The sequence below is a fragment of the Saimiri boliviensis genome, chromosome 8 (assembly GCF_048565385.1).
Source record: "Saimiri boliviensis isolate mSaiBol1 chromosome 8, mSaiBol1.pri, whole genome shotgun sequence".
Taxonomy (NCBI): domain Eukaryota; kingdom Metazoa; phylum Chordata; class Mammalia; order Primates; family Cebidae; genus Saimiri; species Saimiri boliviensis.
This window is the reverse complement of record NC_133456.1, coordinates 21,586,161-21,602,978: the sequence shown is the minus strand read 5'-3', so window position 1 is coordinate 21,602,978 and position 16,818 is coordinate 21,586,161. Positions and strand designations below refer to the sequence as shown.

Below are 16,818 nucleotides of genomic sequence, written 5' to 3'. Positions count from 1 at the left end.
TCACAATGCTAAGTAGTAAGAGGTATAACTAGAACATGTATAAAGTGCTATGGGATCCTTTCTTTCACTTGTGTGGGAAAAAAAAAGAAAAAATAAATAATTAAGTGCTATGGGAGCCCAAAGGAGGTGTGACCCATTCTGCTAGGGAAGTCAAGGAAGGCTTCCCAGAGGAGGGGTCAATTGAAGTCTCTGGGGACAAGGAGAAACTCCCCAGAGAGGCAGTGGAGAAAGCACAGCCCCTCCATGCTCAGCCAGGAGGTGGCACAGAATAGCGGTCAATGTCTCCTCATTCCCAGGCCCATCAGCAGTGAGGAGGGGAGCTCAGACATGGAAGGATCTTGAGGCCACCCATGCTGGCCTTGGGGGATCTCTGCAGGAGAGAGCCTGGAGAGGCAACTGCTTTTTCTCTTCTGAGATCCACAAAAAGAAGAAGGGAGCAGGGGCTCCAGATGGATGATGGGTGATCTGTGAGTTGGAGCTGAAAGGTGAATGTAGGTGTGGGGTAGAGACAAAGAGGGACACAGTTAGCCACTGAGAGACCCAGAAAAATAAGATAATCACATGGGGACACGCATGGGGAGAGAGCTCAGGAATGCCAGTGGGCCCAGGTCACTATTCTTAGCTGTGTGTCCTTAAGTGACCTGAGCCCAACGATCCCACCTAAAATGGGGAAATTTCTCTACCTTGCCTACTTCCCTGGAGATGGAATGAGTGGTTCTTGAAGAAAGGTCTGTCCCTTGAGATGGCCTATCAGAGTCAAAGGACTGGGGAAGCCAGCAGATAGGCCTTCGCCCACCTTTTAGCTTCCTTACCTGCGGCCAGCAAGATAGAATTAATGAACTGAGCCGCTGTCTTCTGAAACCGCTTCTTGATCTCAGCCAGGGCTCGGCTCATCTTATACACCTTGTCGTCCATGTTGCTAATCTTGTGGTTCAGCTGGAGAGAGGCAAAGCGGGAGGGCAGGTGTCACTGGCCCCTCAAGGAGCCAGCTGCCTAGCCCAGGATAACTAAGACTTGCTCTGGTTCGGAGGATGTGCTATTACCCCCCCATCCCTACCTGGAACACACCTCTCTCCCTCTCAGCCCAGTGAGTTCTTGCACATGGGCCCAGGCCTGACTCACGGCCCCTCCTTGGAGAGTTTTCCCTGATTCAAGTGGGCAGAACTACTTTTTGCCTTGGACTCTCATCACGCTCAGTGCAGCTTGAAGATGGAAGCTAGCACTTTGCGAAGTGATAGCTGTTTGAGCCTGTCTCCCCACTAGACTGTAAGCTCCTGGAGGGAAGGGACTGAGTCTTGGTCTCCTGTGTGTTTGAGTGTCTGTCATGCAGGTGCTCAGTAAATGCATTCATAAGTGGATGATAAAGCCCTTTGCAGAACCTTCCCTGCCAGCTTCCCTCTGCAGTGGATGCTGCGGTGCATCCCCTAGGAGCCCCTTCATCCCTCCAGCTGCCAGAACAGTGGCTGCTGACAGTGCCCAGCTGAGAACCTGCCTCTGGCCAAGGTTACAGAGGTTGACTGGTCATTGTAGGCCACAAAGGCCCAGGCCTCTTGCTTCCATTCAAGATTATGTTGAAGGATCATTCTGGTTCCAGGGCTCCCTCTGGGATCACTGAGGCCTCTGCCATGGCTGCCCTCTCCCTCTGCCTTCCTTCAGACCCTCAAAGGGGCTATTCCCAAGAGCAGTCCCCAGGAAACTCCTGCATACTTAGCTCCATCCCACAGTCTGTTTCCCAGGAGACCCAACCTAAGACCTGCTCTGAACAACTAGGGCATGTCAGTGGCACTGCAAAACCAGGCCCGGTTTCCAGAGGTAGTTAGTTATATTTGGTCTTTTTCTCTAGTAAGCCTTCCCTGATTTCCTCAGCTCACAGCAATTGCTCCCTCTGCTGAACTTTCACACATGTCCCTTCCTGTCCTTTCTGCTGTGGGTCCTGGTCATTTTTTTTTTCACTTCCTTTGTCCCTAAATTCAGTTAGCTCTTTGAGAGAAAAATCTATCATTTCTGCATCTCCCATGTAACACAGAGAGGATAGGAAAAAAATTCTCTTCTGTGAAATTTAAGCCTCAAGTGGCAAGAGTAGAGTGGGCAGTATCAGATTTCCTCAGGAACAATGAAGTCGGCCCACGAGTCCTTTATGCTACAGGCAGGAAATCTGTAAAGGACGTCCCGACAAATGGCAAAGCCTCAACCATCTTTCTGATTCGTGGCCCCAGTTGCTGCTCCTGTGCTTATTTATTTATTTATTTATTTGAAATTTATACCCAGCCTGCTTCCCAAAAAGACCTGGGGTGGCACACTGGGCTAATAAAGCATTTAAACAGAGGCCATTGTCTCGCTTCCCAAGTGCTGCCTTGATGGAAATATTTAGCAGGAGCCAGGCCTCAGGGCTGTAAAAGCTGGAACGGCCATTCTGCCCGTCTCTCTGACGGGTGGCTCTTTCTGGAACAATGGGTATCTGGGGAAGTCATTTAATAAGCTTCTTAGTGACAGGGACTTGGATGGAGGAGGCGGCTCCCACCCCTACCTCCAGCCTTAAGGGGACTGATAAGTCATCATCAACCCCAAACAAACACTCACAGATGGAACTGAAGGACTGTAAAAGTCCCAGGATGGGAGTGTGTTAAAGCTGGGTGGGCCCTCAGGCATCACTACATAGATGAGGAAACTGAGACCCAGACAGGCAAGGGACTGGCCCAATGCCCTATGGCCTCTTCCTAGCTGTAACTCTCTGCCAGCCCCAATACTTGGCACAGTTTCTTGGAAGCTCCTTGCAGCTCTCAAGGTTCAAGAATCCAAAATAAGCTAATTTTCTTTTCTTTCTCTCTCTTTTTTTTTTTTTTTTTTTGAGATAGAGTCTCGCTCTGTCGCCAGACTGGAGTGCAGTGGTGCGATCTCTGCCCACTGCAATCTCCACCTCCTGGGTTCAAGCGATTCTCCTGCCTCAGCCTCCTGAGTAGCTGGGACTACAGGCGCACAACACCACGCCCAGCTAATTTTTGTATTTTTTAGTAGAGACGGGGTTTCACCATGTTGGCCAGGATGGTCTTCATCTGTTGACCTTGTGATCCGCCCGCCTCGGCCTCCCAAAGTGCTGGGATTACAGGTGTGAGCCACTGTGCCCAGCCAAGATGAGCTAATTTTCATGTAAAATATCCCAAGATGCTTAACCACATGGTTAAGGTCAACATTTAGAAATCCCATTACCCACAAGAAAGCATATTTACTCATTGTTTCTGTTTATCTTGTTAGAAAGTTATCATACGTAGTACACATGCTGACACTCTCAACTAAGAGATGTTATGATCGGAACACTTTTTTGGCAAGTCACTCTTGGTCAACATCTGCTTCTGCTTTCTATAATGCAGCACTGTTTTCGGAATCTGTCTCAGTGTATTGGTCTGTTTATCCCTATGTTACATTTCCTTAAGACAGTTATGCTCTTTGAATTACTGTGTCATTTTAAATAACTTCTCAGTCTTCTACTGCACTATCAAACCATGCCTTGATAAGCTTCCCTTAACAGAGACTCTACCCTCTAGCCCAGCATGATCCACTAGAAAAGTAATGTGAGCTACACGCACAGTTGAAAACATCCTAGTAACCACATTAAAAACATTTTTAAAGGGAAAATTCATTCTATCTATTGATTTAACTCAAAAATAGGGTATGTCAATGTATCATCAAAATAGCCAATTATTAATGAGAAATTTTACATTCTCAATTCCTCCCAAGTCTTTGAAATGCAGTGTGTGTTTCCATGCAGAGCCCATCTCCGTTTGGACTTGTCACATTTCAAGGGCTCAATCGCCGTGTGTGACTCACGGCTACAATACCAGACAGCACAGCTCTAGACTTCTAATGCCAGCTTGAGGAGGTTGCTTTAAGGTACGAAAATAAGACTCGAATTACTGAGGGGCTTTCCTAGGCCTAAGGGGCTTGTTGGGCACACAGACTGAGACTGAGTTCTCTCAGCTACTCATAGGGGTCTTGAATTGCTTGTATCTTGGTTCTCAGCTGCATTCCAGGCTTCAGAGATAACCAAACAAAGAGCTGCCCCAGTTTTATAAGAATGAATAATTTTCTAATATCCATTGTCTTTGATAGAAAAGTAGACTCACATTCTAAAAAAGTTTTCAAGAAACATAGATAGGTGACTTCATACCCAGTGCATACTTAATCACCTAAAAATAACTTTTTCTGGCTGGGTGTAGTGGCTCACACCTGTAATCCCAGCACTTTGGGGAGGCTGAGGTGGGCAAATCACCTGAGATCAGGAGTTTGAGACCAGCCTGGCCAACATGGTGAAACCCTGTCTCCACTAAAAATACAAAAATGAGCTGGGCGTGGTGGCATGGGCCTGTAATCCCAGCTACTTAGGAGGCTAAGGGCACAAAATCACTGGAACCTGGGAGGCGGAGGCTGCCGTCAGCCAAGATTGCACCGCTGCACTCCAGCCTGCACTTGGCAACAGAGCAAGACTTGGTCTCAATCAAATAAAATTAAAAAATAAAACCAATCACTTTTCAGAGTGAGAGCATGGAACCAAATTGACAGGGTACATACATCAATTATCAAGATCATTCATCTCAGCCCAGATAGACTCAAACTCTTGCAGGTAGTTTGCTCTTTGACATAACCCATGCATGCCGGATTCACAGATAACCGCGTTTTTCCAGTGCTTCCTCTCCTCATCCCCTAGCAGATTCCACATGACGCTCTGGTGCACCACAAGTCAAGCTAGATGATAACTGGTACCCATGCTTTTGCCCCTTCCATTAGATTGAGAGTATTTCAGAGTTTAGAGGGAATAAGACTTTATTTCTACCTCTCCAGCAGCCAACTTGGCCTGCTGCAGGTGCTAATAAATGTTTATTGAATTTGTTAATGAGTTAATGAAGGTGAAATGCTGCTGGACTCAAAAGGTAGTGGGAAAAGAAACAGATGCAATGCTTTCCTCCAGGAGTAACAAAGGAGACCCCTAACAAATGCCCACCCCTACGTCCTTATTGGACATTGGGTTGGCTGCCCTTGCTGGGCTCTGCCAGCTTTGAGAGTCTGTAAGCTTGTGGCATACAGTGGCAAATGTCCATACAGCTTAAGAGCTTCTTGCTCAGGACGACCATATAATTTATCATCCAAACCAGGACACATTTGAGGGAAATACAGCATGGTATTTACAATATCATGTAAATATACTTCAGGTGTATAATCGCTCCAGTATAAACTGGAACTGGCTCTGGGCAAACTGGGAAGTGTGATCACCCTGCTTTTGCTCCTAGGAGCCTTCCCTGAGTGGGCAGAGTCCCCTGTGGGGAGCTCAAGTAGTGTGTTCAACCTACCTGAGCTGTGATTACCCCAATCTTATTTCGAGGTCAACTGTTCTCTTTTAGGATATAAACTCAGGGTGCAGGGACTGTGTCTTTTAATCCTCTCCACCTCTCTCCCTGATGTTGACTTGACACCACCAGATACACAGTAGGCTCCCTGATGACCCACTGAATGGAAGAATTGGACTCCCCATCCCCATTGTATTCTCATCCACCCAAAAAATATTTGGTAAAGACTTAATTTGAACTAGTCCTCATGCTGGGCCCTGGGACAATAGACATTAGCGGGAACAACAAGGAATTTAAAATTTGTGGAGAAGAGAGACTTGAAAATAAAGGAGTCTAGAATGAAGGTTGTCACAGCCAGGAGGGATGAGCAGAGGGAAAGACAGACTCTACCTGGGATGGGAAGAGGGTGGTAGAGAGGGTCATTAACAGGCACTGGTAGTTACTCTACTCAGCATCATTTCTTCTCCTGGTAACAGCACCTTGATTTTCCTTTAGGAAACTCTTCTGCCTTATCCTTTACCTGGGTGGTTCATTTGAGGCTAATCTTACACATTGGCCCCCAGGACGGATATCAGCCTCAAGCCTGGCCAGTGGGCGCAACACATATTCCTGGCCACAGGGAATGTTTCAAGCATGGGCAGTTAATAGGGCCAATGAGTGTTGATGTTGGCATTTCTACTGGAGTGTTTAGGAAAGAGAAGCCCTCCTTATTCCAGGAGCACTAAAGCTGGTATAATAATAGCCCAGAGATGTTTATGGTCATCTTGTCATCAACAAGAGAAAAACTCCTTGAGAACGAAGTCAACAAAGAAGAAAGCAGAGCCAAGAGATGGGAAGATCTGGTGGAATCATTTCAGGGCCTGGATCCAGCCATGCCTGAAACTGCATATTGACAGACTTCTCAATTTATTGAGCCACTATATTCTCTTTTCATGCTTAAGCTAGTCTATACTTGATTCTGTCACTTATAATCAGAAGACTCTTAATGGATATACCAAGTTTCACAGACAGCGTTGTGCTAAGAGTAGGCAGTGAATAATGGCAGAGAAAGAGGCAGGGCCTTGCATGGGAGGGTGGTGGGGAGTAAGAGCAAAGGCCCTAAGATGTGAAACAGCAACCCACGTTGTGATGCCCAGGGGTCAGCTCTGGTCTGCCCTGCCTTACCCGTTTTTCATATGCCATTCCATGGGGACAGTTGTTGGCTGACACACTGAGTGTTACTGTGTCATTCAGGGAGGTAAAGGTGACCGTGATGGAGTCCTGTCCCAGCACCTTTAGCTTCATTTGCTCATTCACCTGTAGACAAAGAAACAGTACTCAGAGAATCCCTGCTTCTACGGTCCCACCCACCCTTTCCTGACCCACCACAAAGCACAAAGCCCCTGTTGGCTTGGGGCTGAAGATTTGTAAGAGCTTTCCGGTTCTTGTGTCAGAATTTAGCTTCACAGAGAAGACAGAAAAATTCCAGGCTCCCCTGGGGGATCCGCTGAAAAAGTAACTGATGCTTCCTTATTCCTGCTCCTTTCCTTTCCAAACCAAGCATGAAACCCACTGTGAAAGAGACACAGGTGTCTGGCAGGTGAGTCAGCTTCAGTTCCAGTAAAAATGGACTGAGAATGCAGCTTGAATCAGAGGGTAATCCTTTATCCCTGAATCAGAGAGATGTGCCCACTCAGGCACCAGGTCTGACTACGACTTTTGTCCTACAACAGTGGGAAGGTGAACACATAGCAGGAAGCACCGAAAGCCCTCTGCAGATGGGGGGAATATGTCAAAGAGTACCCAGGAGGGCCTGGCCTACACATACTCAGTCCCTTCCCTTAAAGTCACCAAATATGTCACTACTCTTTTCCTGAGGAGGAGCCAAAGATGGGTGGAAAAAGGGGCAGCTACTCTTTATCGTCATTTCCAAAAGAGTGGGATTTCCTTTAAGCAGTAGCAGACTGCAACTTGGGGAGGGTGAGTTGCCCTTAAAACAATTCACTCCTTACTGAGAGCTCTGTGGTCCATGGGTGAGTCCCAGCTCTGCCTCCTGATAACAAGCCATTTAGCTTCACTAAATCTCAACTTCTTCCACATGAAATCATTGAAAGGCTATTATCAGGATCAAATGAGATAAAAATGGTGGAAGTGGTTTTGTAAGCCATTAAGGCCTATGTCCAGCATGAGCAGATACTGTCAGGACAAGGTAGAGCAACTCACATTTAAGGCTGCTGAACAAACTGCATGTGCAGAGCACAATTTAAACACAGGGACCCTTCCTGAGAGTCTCAGAGTGTACAGCCCTGCACTGCTGGGCTTCTCTTAGTCTTCAATGTCCCTGACCTATAATATCCCCTCACTTACAAATACCTCCAGGATGCCTCTGAACCAAAAGAACAACAAACAAACAAACAAACAAACAAAACACTCTCTGCTTTGCTCCTTCCATTTCCTTCTACTATTCTAGTTGCTTGCCGAGGGATCTACACTTAAATTATTTACTTTGAGTTTCTTTCTTATATCCTGCAGTCTGAAGACTGGTTCCCTCTAGCACCCTGAAAGTACTGAACTATGACTTGCCAAGTCTTTTGACATCTTCAAACTTGATCACTATCTCTTAAATGAAACTTTCCTCTCTCTTGTCCTCCTTCTACAGGATTTGAGCAGGTGTCAAATCCCAGCATTGTCCCTTACCAGCTGGGCAATTTTAGACAAATTGGTTAGCTTCTCTGAGCCCGGGGACAATAACAGTAAAAGGTAAAGTAAAAGTAAAAAGTTTTATCCCATGAAATTTTCTCATTGGATGCTTAGCAAATTTCAGCAGATTTCACAGCTTAGCACAGTGCAGCTTTTATTTATTATCCTTGCTTACTGGATTGTTTCTCTTTATCTCCCCCAACCTCCCAAGTATGGCAGCTCTACAAACCACAGACTTGTCTTCTTGAGAGTTTATTAGCCAGCCCATTATATCTTATCCATTATCCCCAATCTCTCACCCTAATAGGTCAGAGTCCACATCACAGCAGCCCAGAGAGATATGGCCACTGAACCAAATAAGCATGTCTAAAACCATTTTGGTCACTGATCCTCTCAGAAAATTCTGTTTCCACTCAGACACATAATCCATCATGGAGTCATCTACAATTCCCTCCTCCTTTCATGTATAAGGCCATGCCCATGCATCATTGAGTTCTTTTATTGAAATGATCCCTTTAAAAAACATTGCCATCATTTGTAATGATGTTGGGTCTGGCTAGTAACTCCCCAACTGGTCTCTCCACGAGCCCATCCATTGGTCTCTCTCCAGTCAACCAAAAATGCTAGACTGAGCATTTCAGCCCTCAGCTTAAAAATCAACCAGTTGGTTCTACTTCCAGTATAGCTGAGTCAGTGCCTGACAGACTGCCTTCCTCATAGATAACTATAAACTTGAAAAAACAAACAAAAAACAACGACCCAAAGGCTATGAAGAGTGAACAAATGCAGGCAGACTTTGAAGAGGAGTCAAAATATAAAAGAAAGGATCAGCATGGGATAATGCTGTTTTACAGCTTTAGCCTGAAGGCAGGCCAAACTCCACCATCTTTCTGGCCTAAAGAACCCAGAGGACAGAACCTGAAGCAACCACAGTCACAGGAACATGTGGAAAGAATTCCAGAAGGGATAGCACAAGAGAAGGAGAGGCCAGAATTCTATGTATAAACTGTCCATGTCTCTGGCTGATCCTTGAACCATCCATGAGCAGAGGAGACTCAAGACACCTTATGGTTGAAAACAACAACAAACATAAAAACTTGAACTGAGATGTGAACTTCTGCAAGTGATAATCAACAGAGGTCAACTCTGTCTGATAAGACCCAGACATTGAAGTTTTCAGACAAGACCTTTAAAGCACTAATCTAACTACACTAAATTAGGTAAGGGAAAATGTACTTGTAAGAAATTACAAAATATGAAATCTCAGCAGAGAAATAGAGAATATAAAAGTATCTCGCTGAAATTTTATTTTTAATTAATTAATTAATTTATTTTTTTGAGACGGAGTTTCGCTTTTGTTACCCAGGCTGGAGTGCAATGGCGCGATCTCAGCTCACCGCAACCTCCGCCTCCAGGGTTCAGGCAATTCTCCTGCCTCAGCCTCCTGAGTAGCTGGGATTACAGGCACGTGCCACCATGCCCAGCTAAGTTTTTGTATTTTTAGTAGAGATGGGGTTTCACCATGTTGACCGGGATGGTCTCGATCTCTTGACCTCGTGACCCACCCGCCTCGGCCTCCCAAAGTGCTGGGATTACAGGCTTGAGCCACCGCGCCTGGCCTGAAATTTTAAATTGTTACATTATCATAATAGTAGGATGGAGATGACAGAATAAAGTTTTTGAACTTGAAGATCAAGAGAAATTATCCAATCTCAAAAGCAAAGAGAAAACAAATGTGAATAACAACAACATAAGAGAGCTTAGGAACCCTTGGGACAATATCAAAAAGTATAAAATAGATATAATTGGAGTCTCAGAAGAAAAGGAGAAAGATTGGAGTAGTTTTTTTTTTTTGTTTTTTTTTTTCTAAAGAAGGTTTAGAATATTCCCCAAATTTGGTGAACCAAATTTAAATGAATTTACAGACTCAAGAAGTTCAGTAAATGGAATAAATATGAAGACAACCACACCTAGACACCTCACAGTTAAACTTAGAAAACCAAAGAAAAGAGAAAATCTTGCAAGCAGCTAAAGAAAATAAACAGTAACTTGAATAACTACAGACTTCTTATAAACTATAAGTTTATAAGACAGACATAGTGCAACAACATCTTTAAAATGCTGATAGAAAAAAAAAATCTCAGAATCATATCCAGCAAAAATATCCTTAAATAAAGAGATTTTTTTTTTTTCTTCGTGAAAGAAAACAGAGAATACATTGCCAGAAGATATGCACTTCAAGAAAGCCAAAGGAAGTTCTTCAGGCTGAAGAGAAATGGTACCAGAGGGAAACTTGGATCTTCAGAGAGTAAGGAAGAACACTGGAAATAGCAGCTGGGTAAAAACAAATTGGCCCCTGCAGCCTCCAAGACAGCATACAAACTCCCCAGTCTGACATCCAGGGCCTCCCGCCTCCATCTGACACCATACACACCTCTTGCTCCACCTTTCTTTCACAAGAAGCACTTGTGACCTCTTAAAAATACCACATTTAGTCCCAACTCCGACCTTTGCAGATGCTGCTCCCACTACCCAGAAACTTTTCCCTCTTCCTCCTCTCTATGTGAATCATATACACTCACCCCCATGCTACAACCCCAGGGCCACCTTCTCTTCCAGGCCACTCCTGACTTCACATGCCTCTACTGTGCTTTTCTTCATGCAGCTCCAAGGAATATAACAATGAACTAAAATACATTGGTAAAACACTTTATTGATGTCAAAGCACCTTCCCCTCCATTATTTCATTTCTTCTCATGAAAGTACCGTGAGGCCGGAGGGCAGTTCTAGTGACCCATTTTGTATAGATGACACAACTGAGACTCAGAGAAGCTGAGAGGTTTTCAAAGTTGCACAGCCAAAGTCTGGCGAACCTGGCCCTAGTATTTAGTTCTTCAGATTCTTATCACAGTTCTCTGCTTGGCCACAGTAACAAACAACTTACAATGCCTGCCTTCAGCTGATTTCTAATCTTGGGATTATAAACTTTTCATATAGCTATGAAATGTTAAACATTAAGAAACAACACAATACACCCCTAGACTGGGGATCTCAGACCTGGCCAAGCCTCAAAAATACTGTGAAAACCACAGAAATCCAAAACTCCTAACATACCGACTGAGCTGGGGTTGCTCTGGGGCTGTGACTGGGATCTGTATTTTATAAAAAGTCCCAGAGGTGATTCTCATATGCAGGCAGAGATGAGAACCTGTTCCTGACATTAATTACCAAGTGACTAATGCAAAGTGTTTGCACTGGGGGAAGACAGAAATGGGTGTGGGATGGGATGCCACAAAGGAGGGAGTTTGGGCAGGGCTCTGAAGGAATTTGGAAGGACAGTCGCACTGGCAAAGACAGGAAGTGGTGCATTTCAGGCCAAGGGAGTAGGAAAGGTGAGACATGTTCAAGGAATTGAATATTCCCGAGCAGAGGTGTGGTCTGAGGAATCAGAGCATAAGGAGGAGAGTCAGTGGCCAGTGTAGAGGATGAACTGAGAGGATAAGAGGCCGGAGACTAAGGGTAGGGGCTGGAGGCCTCCCATGCACTCCAAGAGTGCTTGTGTCCACAACCCTAATGGTGGGGCTCTTCATCTGGGGCCTGCTTGAGTAGCTGTTCTGTGATCTTCCTCTGAATTCCAACACTTGCCATTCTCTGGAAGTTCTTATCTGTGTCTGCCCTGTGTTCTTATTACTCTCTTAGACTTTTGAGTTCCTTGATGGGTTTTGTTTCTCCTTCCATCCCCCAATTGGCGATTCTCACCTGGGGGCAGTTTTGCCCTCCAGAGGCTACATTTGGTGATGCCTGAAGATATTTTTGGTTGTCACAACTGGGAAAGGCAATACTACCAGAATCTAGTGGGATGCTAAACTTCCTACAATGCACAGTTATACCAAAGAAGTATCCATCCCAAAATGTCAGTAGTGTCAATGATAAGGAACTCTGTCATAGATAAAGTGACAAGCACACTTAATTGCTTTATTAATAAGTTCATTAATTTATTATTAATAATTCAGCCCTCTTTATTATGTTATTTAATAAATCTTTGGTGAATTATTATCTGAACAGCCAAATGAATGAAAAAAGAGTTTGTATCTATCAGCCACTGTTGACTTCCAGATTGTTTTATTTTATAGATAACGAAGTTACAAATATCAAAACTGGGGAGACCAACATAGAACTGCTAATTTTTATTATTGCTGCATTAAAAATAAAGCTATCAACTACCATAACTGTTACTTCATCAAACACATTTGAACAGAAAAATAGAATGATATTAATATTAAAAATTACACTGGAAGGATAATACCAAGAAATGTCAGTAAAGCAGCCAATAGTTTAGGCTGGTGAAAAGTTCCTTTCAGCCAACCTGGACCACCATCCCCCAACTTGGGAACCTCTGAATGAGATTACAAGCTCCTTCAGGGCAGGATTTCTCTCTTACAGATAGCCCTGGGCTTTTAATGCTAGGCAGTGCATGGCAGGATGCCAAGGCCCTCCCTGTGGCAGTGAGCACCACTGTGCTGTACTGCCCATCCTTACCTTGTATTCCAGGGAAAGCAGGGTCTCCGTCCTGGAAGTCCAGCTCCATTTGTGGACTACATAGCCCTGCTGGTCATTGGTGGTCCCACCTTCCTCATCCAAGACTAAGACATACGGGCAACTAGGAGAGATACAGAAGTGAGTAGCTGCCCTCAGGCCCCTGAAGGAAGCTCTCATCAGTGCAGGCTGTGGCAGGTCTGCAAGGGCAGGCAGGTCTGTAAGACTCAGTCCAGGCTGTAGGAATGGTGGAGTCCTACAGGCAGCCTCACTTTCCCCACCTGCTATGATCTGAGGCTCTTTACCAGCTGTTGATGCTACTGGAGGAGCCAAGTCTGAGAGAGATAATGAAGGCTCAGGTCAAACCCAAGAGGGGAAGAAATGGAATTTGTGCTCTGTTGCCTAGTAGCCTGATTATATAATGGGCACCAAGAAGGGAAATGGAACACCTATAACGTAAGAGTAACTCATTTCTTCCAAGAATAGTTCCTTATGAAAACCCAGGCAAATCCAGACATGGTGGCTCATGCCTGTAATCTCAGCACTTTGAGGGGCTGAGGCAGGAGGATCGTTTGAGGCTAGGAGTTTGAGATCATCCTGGTCAACACAGTGAAACCTTGTTTCTACAAAAAATTTAAAAACTTATCTAGGCATTATGGCACATGTCTGTAGTCTCAGCTAACCCAGGAGGCTGAGGTGGAAGTATCACTTGAACCCAAGAGTTCGAGGCTACAGTGAGCTATAAGCATGCCACTGCGCTTCAACCTGGGTGACAGAGTGAGAACAAGACCCTGTCTCAAAAAAAAAAACAAAACAAAAAAGAAAAGCCAGACAGTATCAATCTTTGGCTGGGAATAATCTGCATTTCTTTTAAAAGATGCCACAGAAGTAGTGTGTTCATGCCTCTCCTTCACCCACTCCTGGTATAAAACACTTTTTTCCACTAAATAATTATTCCATTAATATAACTAACAGTCAAGATCTTAGTGCTCTGGGGTACAAAGCGGAATAGGACTTGGGAAGTTGTCCTTATCATTGACTGTGACACACATACAGCAAGAAAGGGCTGAGCCTTAAAGTTCCTATGTCCCTACAGAAATAGCCTCAGCCCTGCCTCACTGCCTTATTAGACCTCTAGATACTGCTTGGCTTCTTCTTTAACTAGGGACTCAGAGTCACCACCTCAGTCCTCCCTCCATCACTCTCAGAGGTACTTCCGTGAAACTAGTATTCTCCCAGTCCACTTACCTGGTTTTTAGGTTGTAGTGAACATAGACCTGACCTTCAGCATTGAATAGGGCCAGCAAGGAGGAGCCAGGTATGTCATTAAAGAGGTAGGTGATGGTTCTCCCTCTGCAGCATGTGGGGATCTGACATATAGCGACATTTCCAGAGGGATAGCTGGCAGAAATGTTCAGGTAGAACTAACAAAAAATTTCCCTGGTTCTGCTCTCAGGTGTCCCATTGAAGCAAGTCCACATGTTAAAGCATTAGCTATTTGGTGCATCATTCTCCATCTTCAAACACCCTCCTTGCATTTTGCATAAGCAACAATTATATGATTATAGAACCCAACGATGCCCTAGCTGCTTTTCTGTATCTTCTTTCTATTTTCTTACAATCCCCTTGTAGCAAGTAGGTAGTATTATCTTCCTCTCACAGGTGAGCAGGGTCCCCGCCGGGTCTAATGGGTTTTCTGATACATGGAACTTTCGGTATAAAACCTAAGAAGTCCTAGGTAAACCAGGATGAGTTGGTCACCCTATAGATGAGGAATCTAAGGTGCAGAAAATTATCTGCCCCATTTCACATCACAAAGAAGTGGCAGAGCCAGGATTTGATCGTTGAGGCCAGCAGTATTTCTGATGCTGTCAGGCTGCTCCCACTTCTGACCAGTCGAGGAGGACAGGTAGTGTCTCCTTGTTCATTTTCTAGTAAAGAGGGCCCAAGAAGCACTGGTCCTGACTAAGAAAGACATGGTGTGGGCAGCCACTGTCCTGTGTGCCAGAAGTTCACAAGCAGTACCCCAGACAGAGAAGCATTTCAGAATGAAAGCAGAAGAAAAGGAAATAAAGAAAAATGAAGATTCTCAGGGACCTATGGGAGGCCATCAAGCATATCAACGTATATATAATAGGAGTCCCAGAAGGAGAGAAAAATGAAGGTACAAGGAATATTTGAAGAAATGATGGCTGAAAACTCCCCAAATTTGATGATACACATGTTTAAGAAGCTTAACAAATTCCAAGTAGGAAAAATTCAAAAATATTCTCACTGAGACACATTATAATCCAATTGTCAAAAGACAAAGAAGGAATCTTGAAGGCAGCAAGACAAAAAAGACTCCTCATATATAAGAGATCTTCAATAAGATTCATGACTGATTTCTCATGAAAAACCGTGAGGTTTAGAAGGCAGCAATATGAAATATCTAAAGGCCTCAAAGGAAAAAAATAAAACTGTTGGCCAACAATTCTATATCAAGCAAAATTATCCTTCAAAAATGAAGAAATTAAAACACTCCCAGATAAATATTGAGGAAGCTAATCACTAGTAGACCTGCCCTACAAAAAAAAAAAAAAAAAAAAAAAATGCTGAAGGGAATCCTTCAGCCTGAAATGAGAGGACACTAGACAGTGACTCAAACTCAAAGAAAAAAAGAACACTAGTAAAATTAACTATATAAGTAATTATAAAATCCTGTATTCTATTTTCACATATATTTTTTTCTTTTTTTCTTTACGATTTGAAAGATAAATCCATAAAATAATAATTGCAAACCTATATTAATGGGTATACAATATATCTGTGAAATATAATTTCTGATAAAAACATAAAGGGTGACATATAGAACTATATAGGAGCAGAGTTTTATATACTATTGTGTCTAAGTTATTAATTCAAACTAGAGTGTTAATTGTAATACCCAGGTATCTTAGTTTCCTAGGTCTATCATAACAAAGTACTATGGCTAAAAGCAACATAAATTTATAATCGCACAGTTCCAGAGGCTAAACATCCAAGATCAAGGTGTCAATAGGGTTATAGTTTGGAAGGCTCTGGGGAAGAATCCTTCCCTGCCCCTTATAGTTTCTGGTGGTTGCCAGAAATCATTTGGTATTCTTTGGATTGTACATGCATCATTTCAGTCTCTGCTCCAGTCATCACATGGCTTTTTTCTGTGTGTCTGCGTGTATCTGGGTCTCTGTTTTCTTTTCTTATAAGGATACCAATCACTGCAGTAGGGCCCACCCCAACAATATGACTGCATCTTAAAAATTACATCTTCAGAGCCCCTATTTCCAAATGTGGTAATATTCTGAGGTTCCATGTGGATACAAATTTTGGGAGACACCATTCAACTCATTATACCAAGACAACCCTAAGGAAATAACTTAAAAATATGGAGAAAAGGAAATGAGAAGTAAATCAAAATGGCATGCTACAAAAAGTCAGACACAAAAAGAGGAAGTAATGAAGAAATCAAGAAACAAAGATGCTGTAAGACATATAGAAAACAAATTTAAAAATTAAAGAATTAAGTCCTTCTGTATCAGCAATTACTTTAAACAGAAGTAGATTAAACTCTCTAATCAAAAAGTACAGAGCTGAGGCATGAAAATCACCTGAGCCCAGGAGGTGGAGGCTGCAGTAAGCCAAGATCATGCCACTAAACTCCAGCCTGGGAGATAGAGCAAGACTCAGTCTCAAATTAAAAAAAAAAAAAAAAAAAAAAAAGGCTGGCAGGATGAATTTTTAAAAACCAAAACATGATTCAACATATGCTGTGTCTAAGAGACTCACTTTAGATCTAAAGACACAACTTGGTTGAAAGTGAAATTATGGAAAAAGATATTCTATGCAAATTGTAACCAAAATAGAGTAGGGGTGAATATGCTATGTCATGCAAAATAGATGTTAAGTTAAACATTTTTACAGGTGACGAAGGACATTACATATTGAGAAAAGGGTGAATACCTCAAGAATATGTAACAATTATAGAGATATACACACCTAATAAAAGAGCCTCAAGATACATAAATAAAAAACCTGACAGAATTAAAGGAAGAAATAGTTCTACAAAAATAGTTGGAGACTTCACTACCTCATGTTCAATAATGCATAGAACAACTAGGTAGAAGATCAATAAAGAAATAGAAGCCTTATGCTGTATGCAGTGGCTCATGCCTGTAATCCCAGCACTTTGGGAGACCAAGGCAGTTGGATTACCTGAGGTCAGGAGTTCAAGACCAGCCTGGCCAAC

General features: G+C 43.4%; 1 protein-coding gene across 5 annotated transcripts in view; it reads right to left on the bottom strand.

Annotated features, from left to right (window-relative positions):
- The window catches only part of C8H3orf20 (chromosome 8 C3orf20 homolog), a 92,407-nt gene that overhangs the window by 38,046 nt on the left and 37,543 nt on the right, over nucleotides 1-16,818 (bottom strand). For 4 of the 5 annotated variants that reach the window (XM_074404100.1, XM_074404098.1, XM_074404099.1 and 1 more), the window contains exons 7-10: nucleotides 13,803-13,955; nucleotides 12,558-12,678; nucleotides 6,504-6,635; nucleotides 813-936 (exon numbers count right to left, since the gene is read on the bottom strand). In XM_074404100.1, the coding sequence (XP_074260201.1) occupies nucleotides 813-936; nucleotides 6,504-6,635; nucleotides 12,558-12,678; nucleotides 13,803-13,955 (530 nt within the window). The remainder of the gene's footprint in view (nucleotides 1-812; nucleotides 937-6,503; nucleotides 6,636-12,557; nucleotides 12,679-13,802; nucleotides 13,956-16,818) is intronic. The other variant, XM_074404101.1, reaches the window with a different exon arrangement.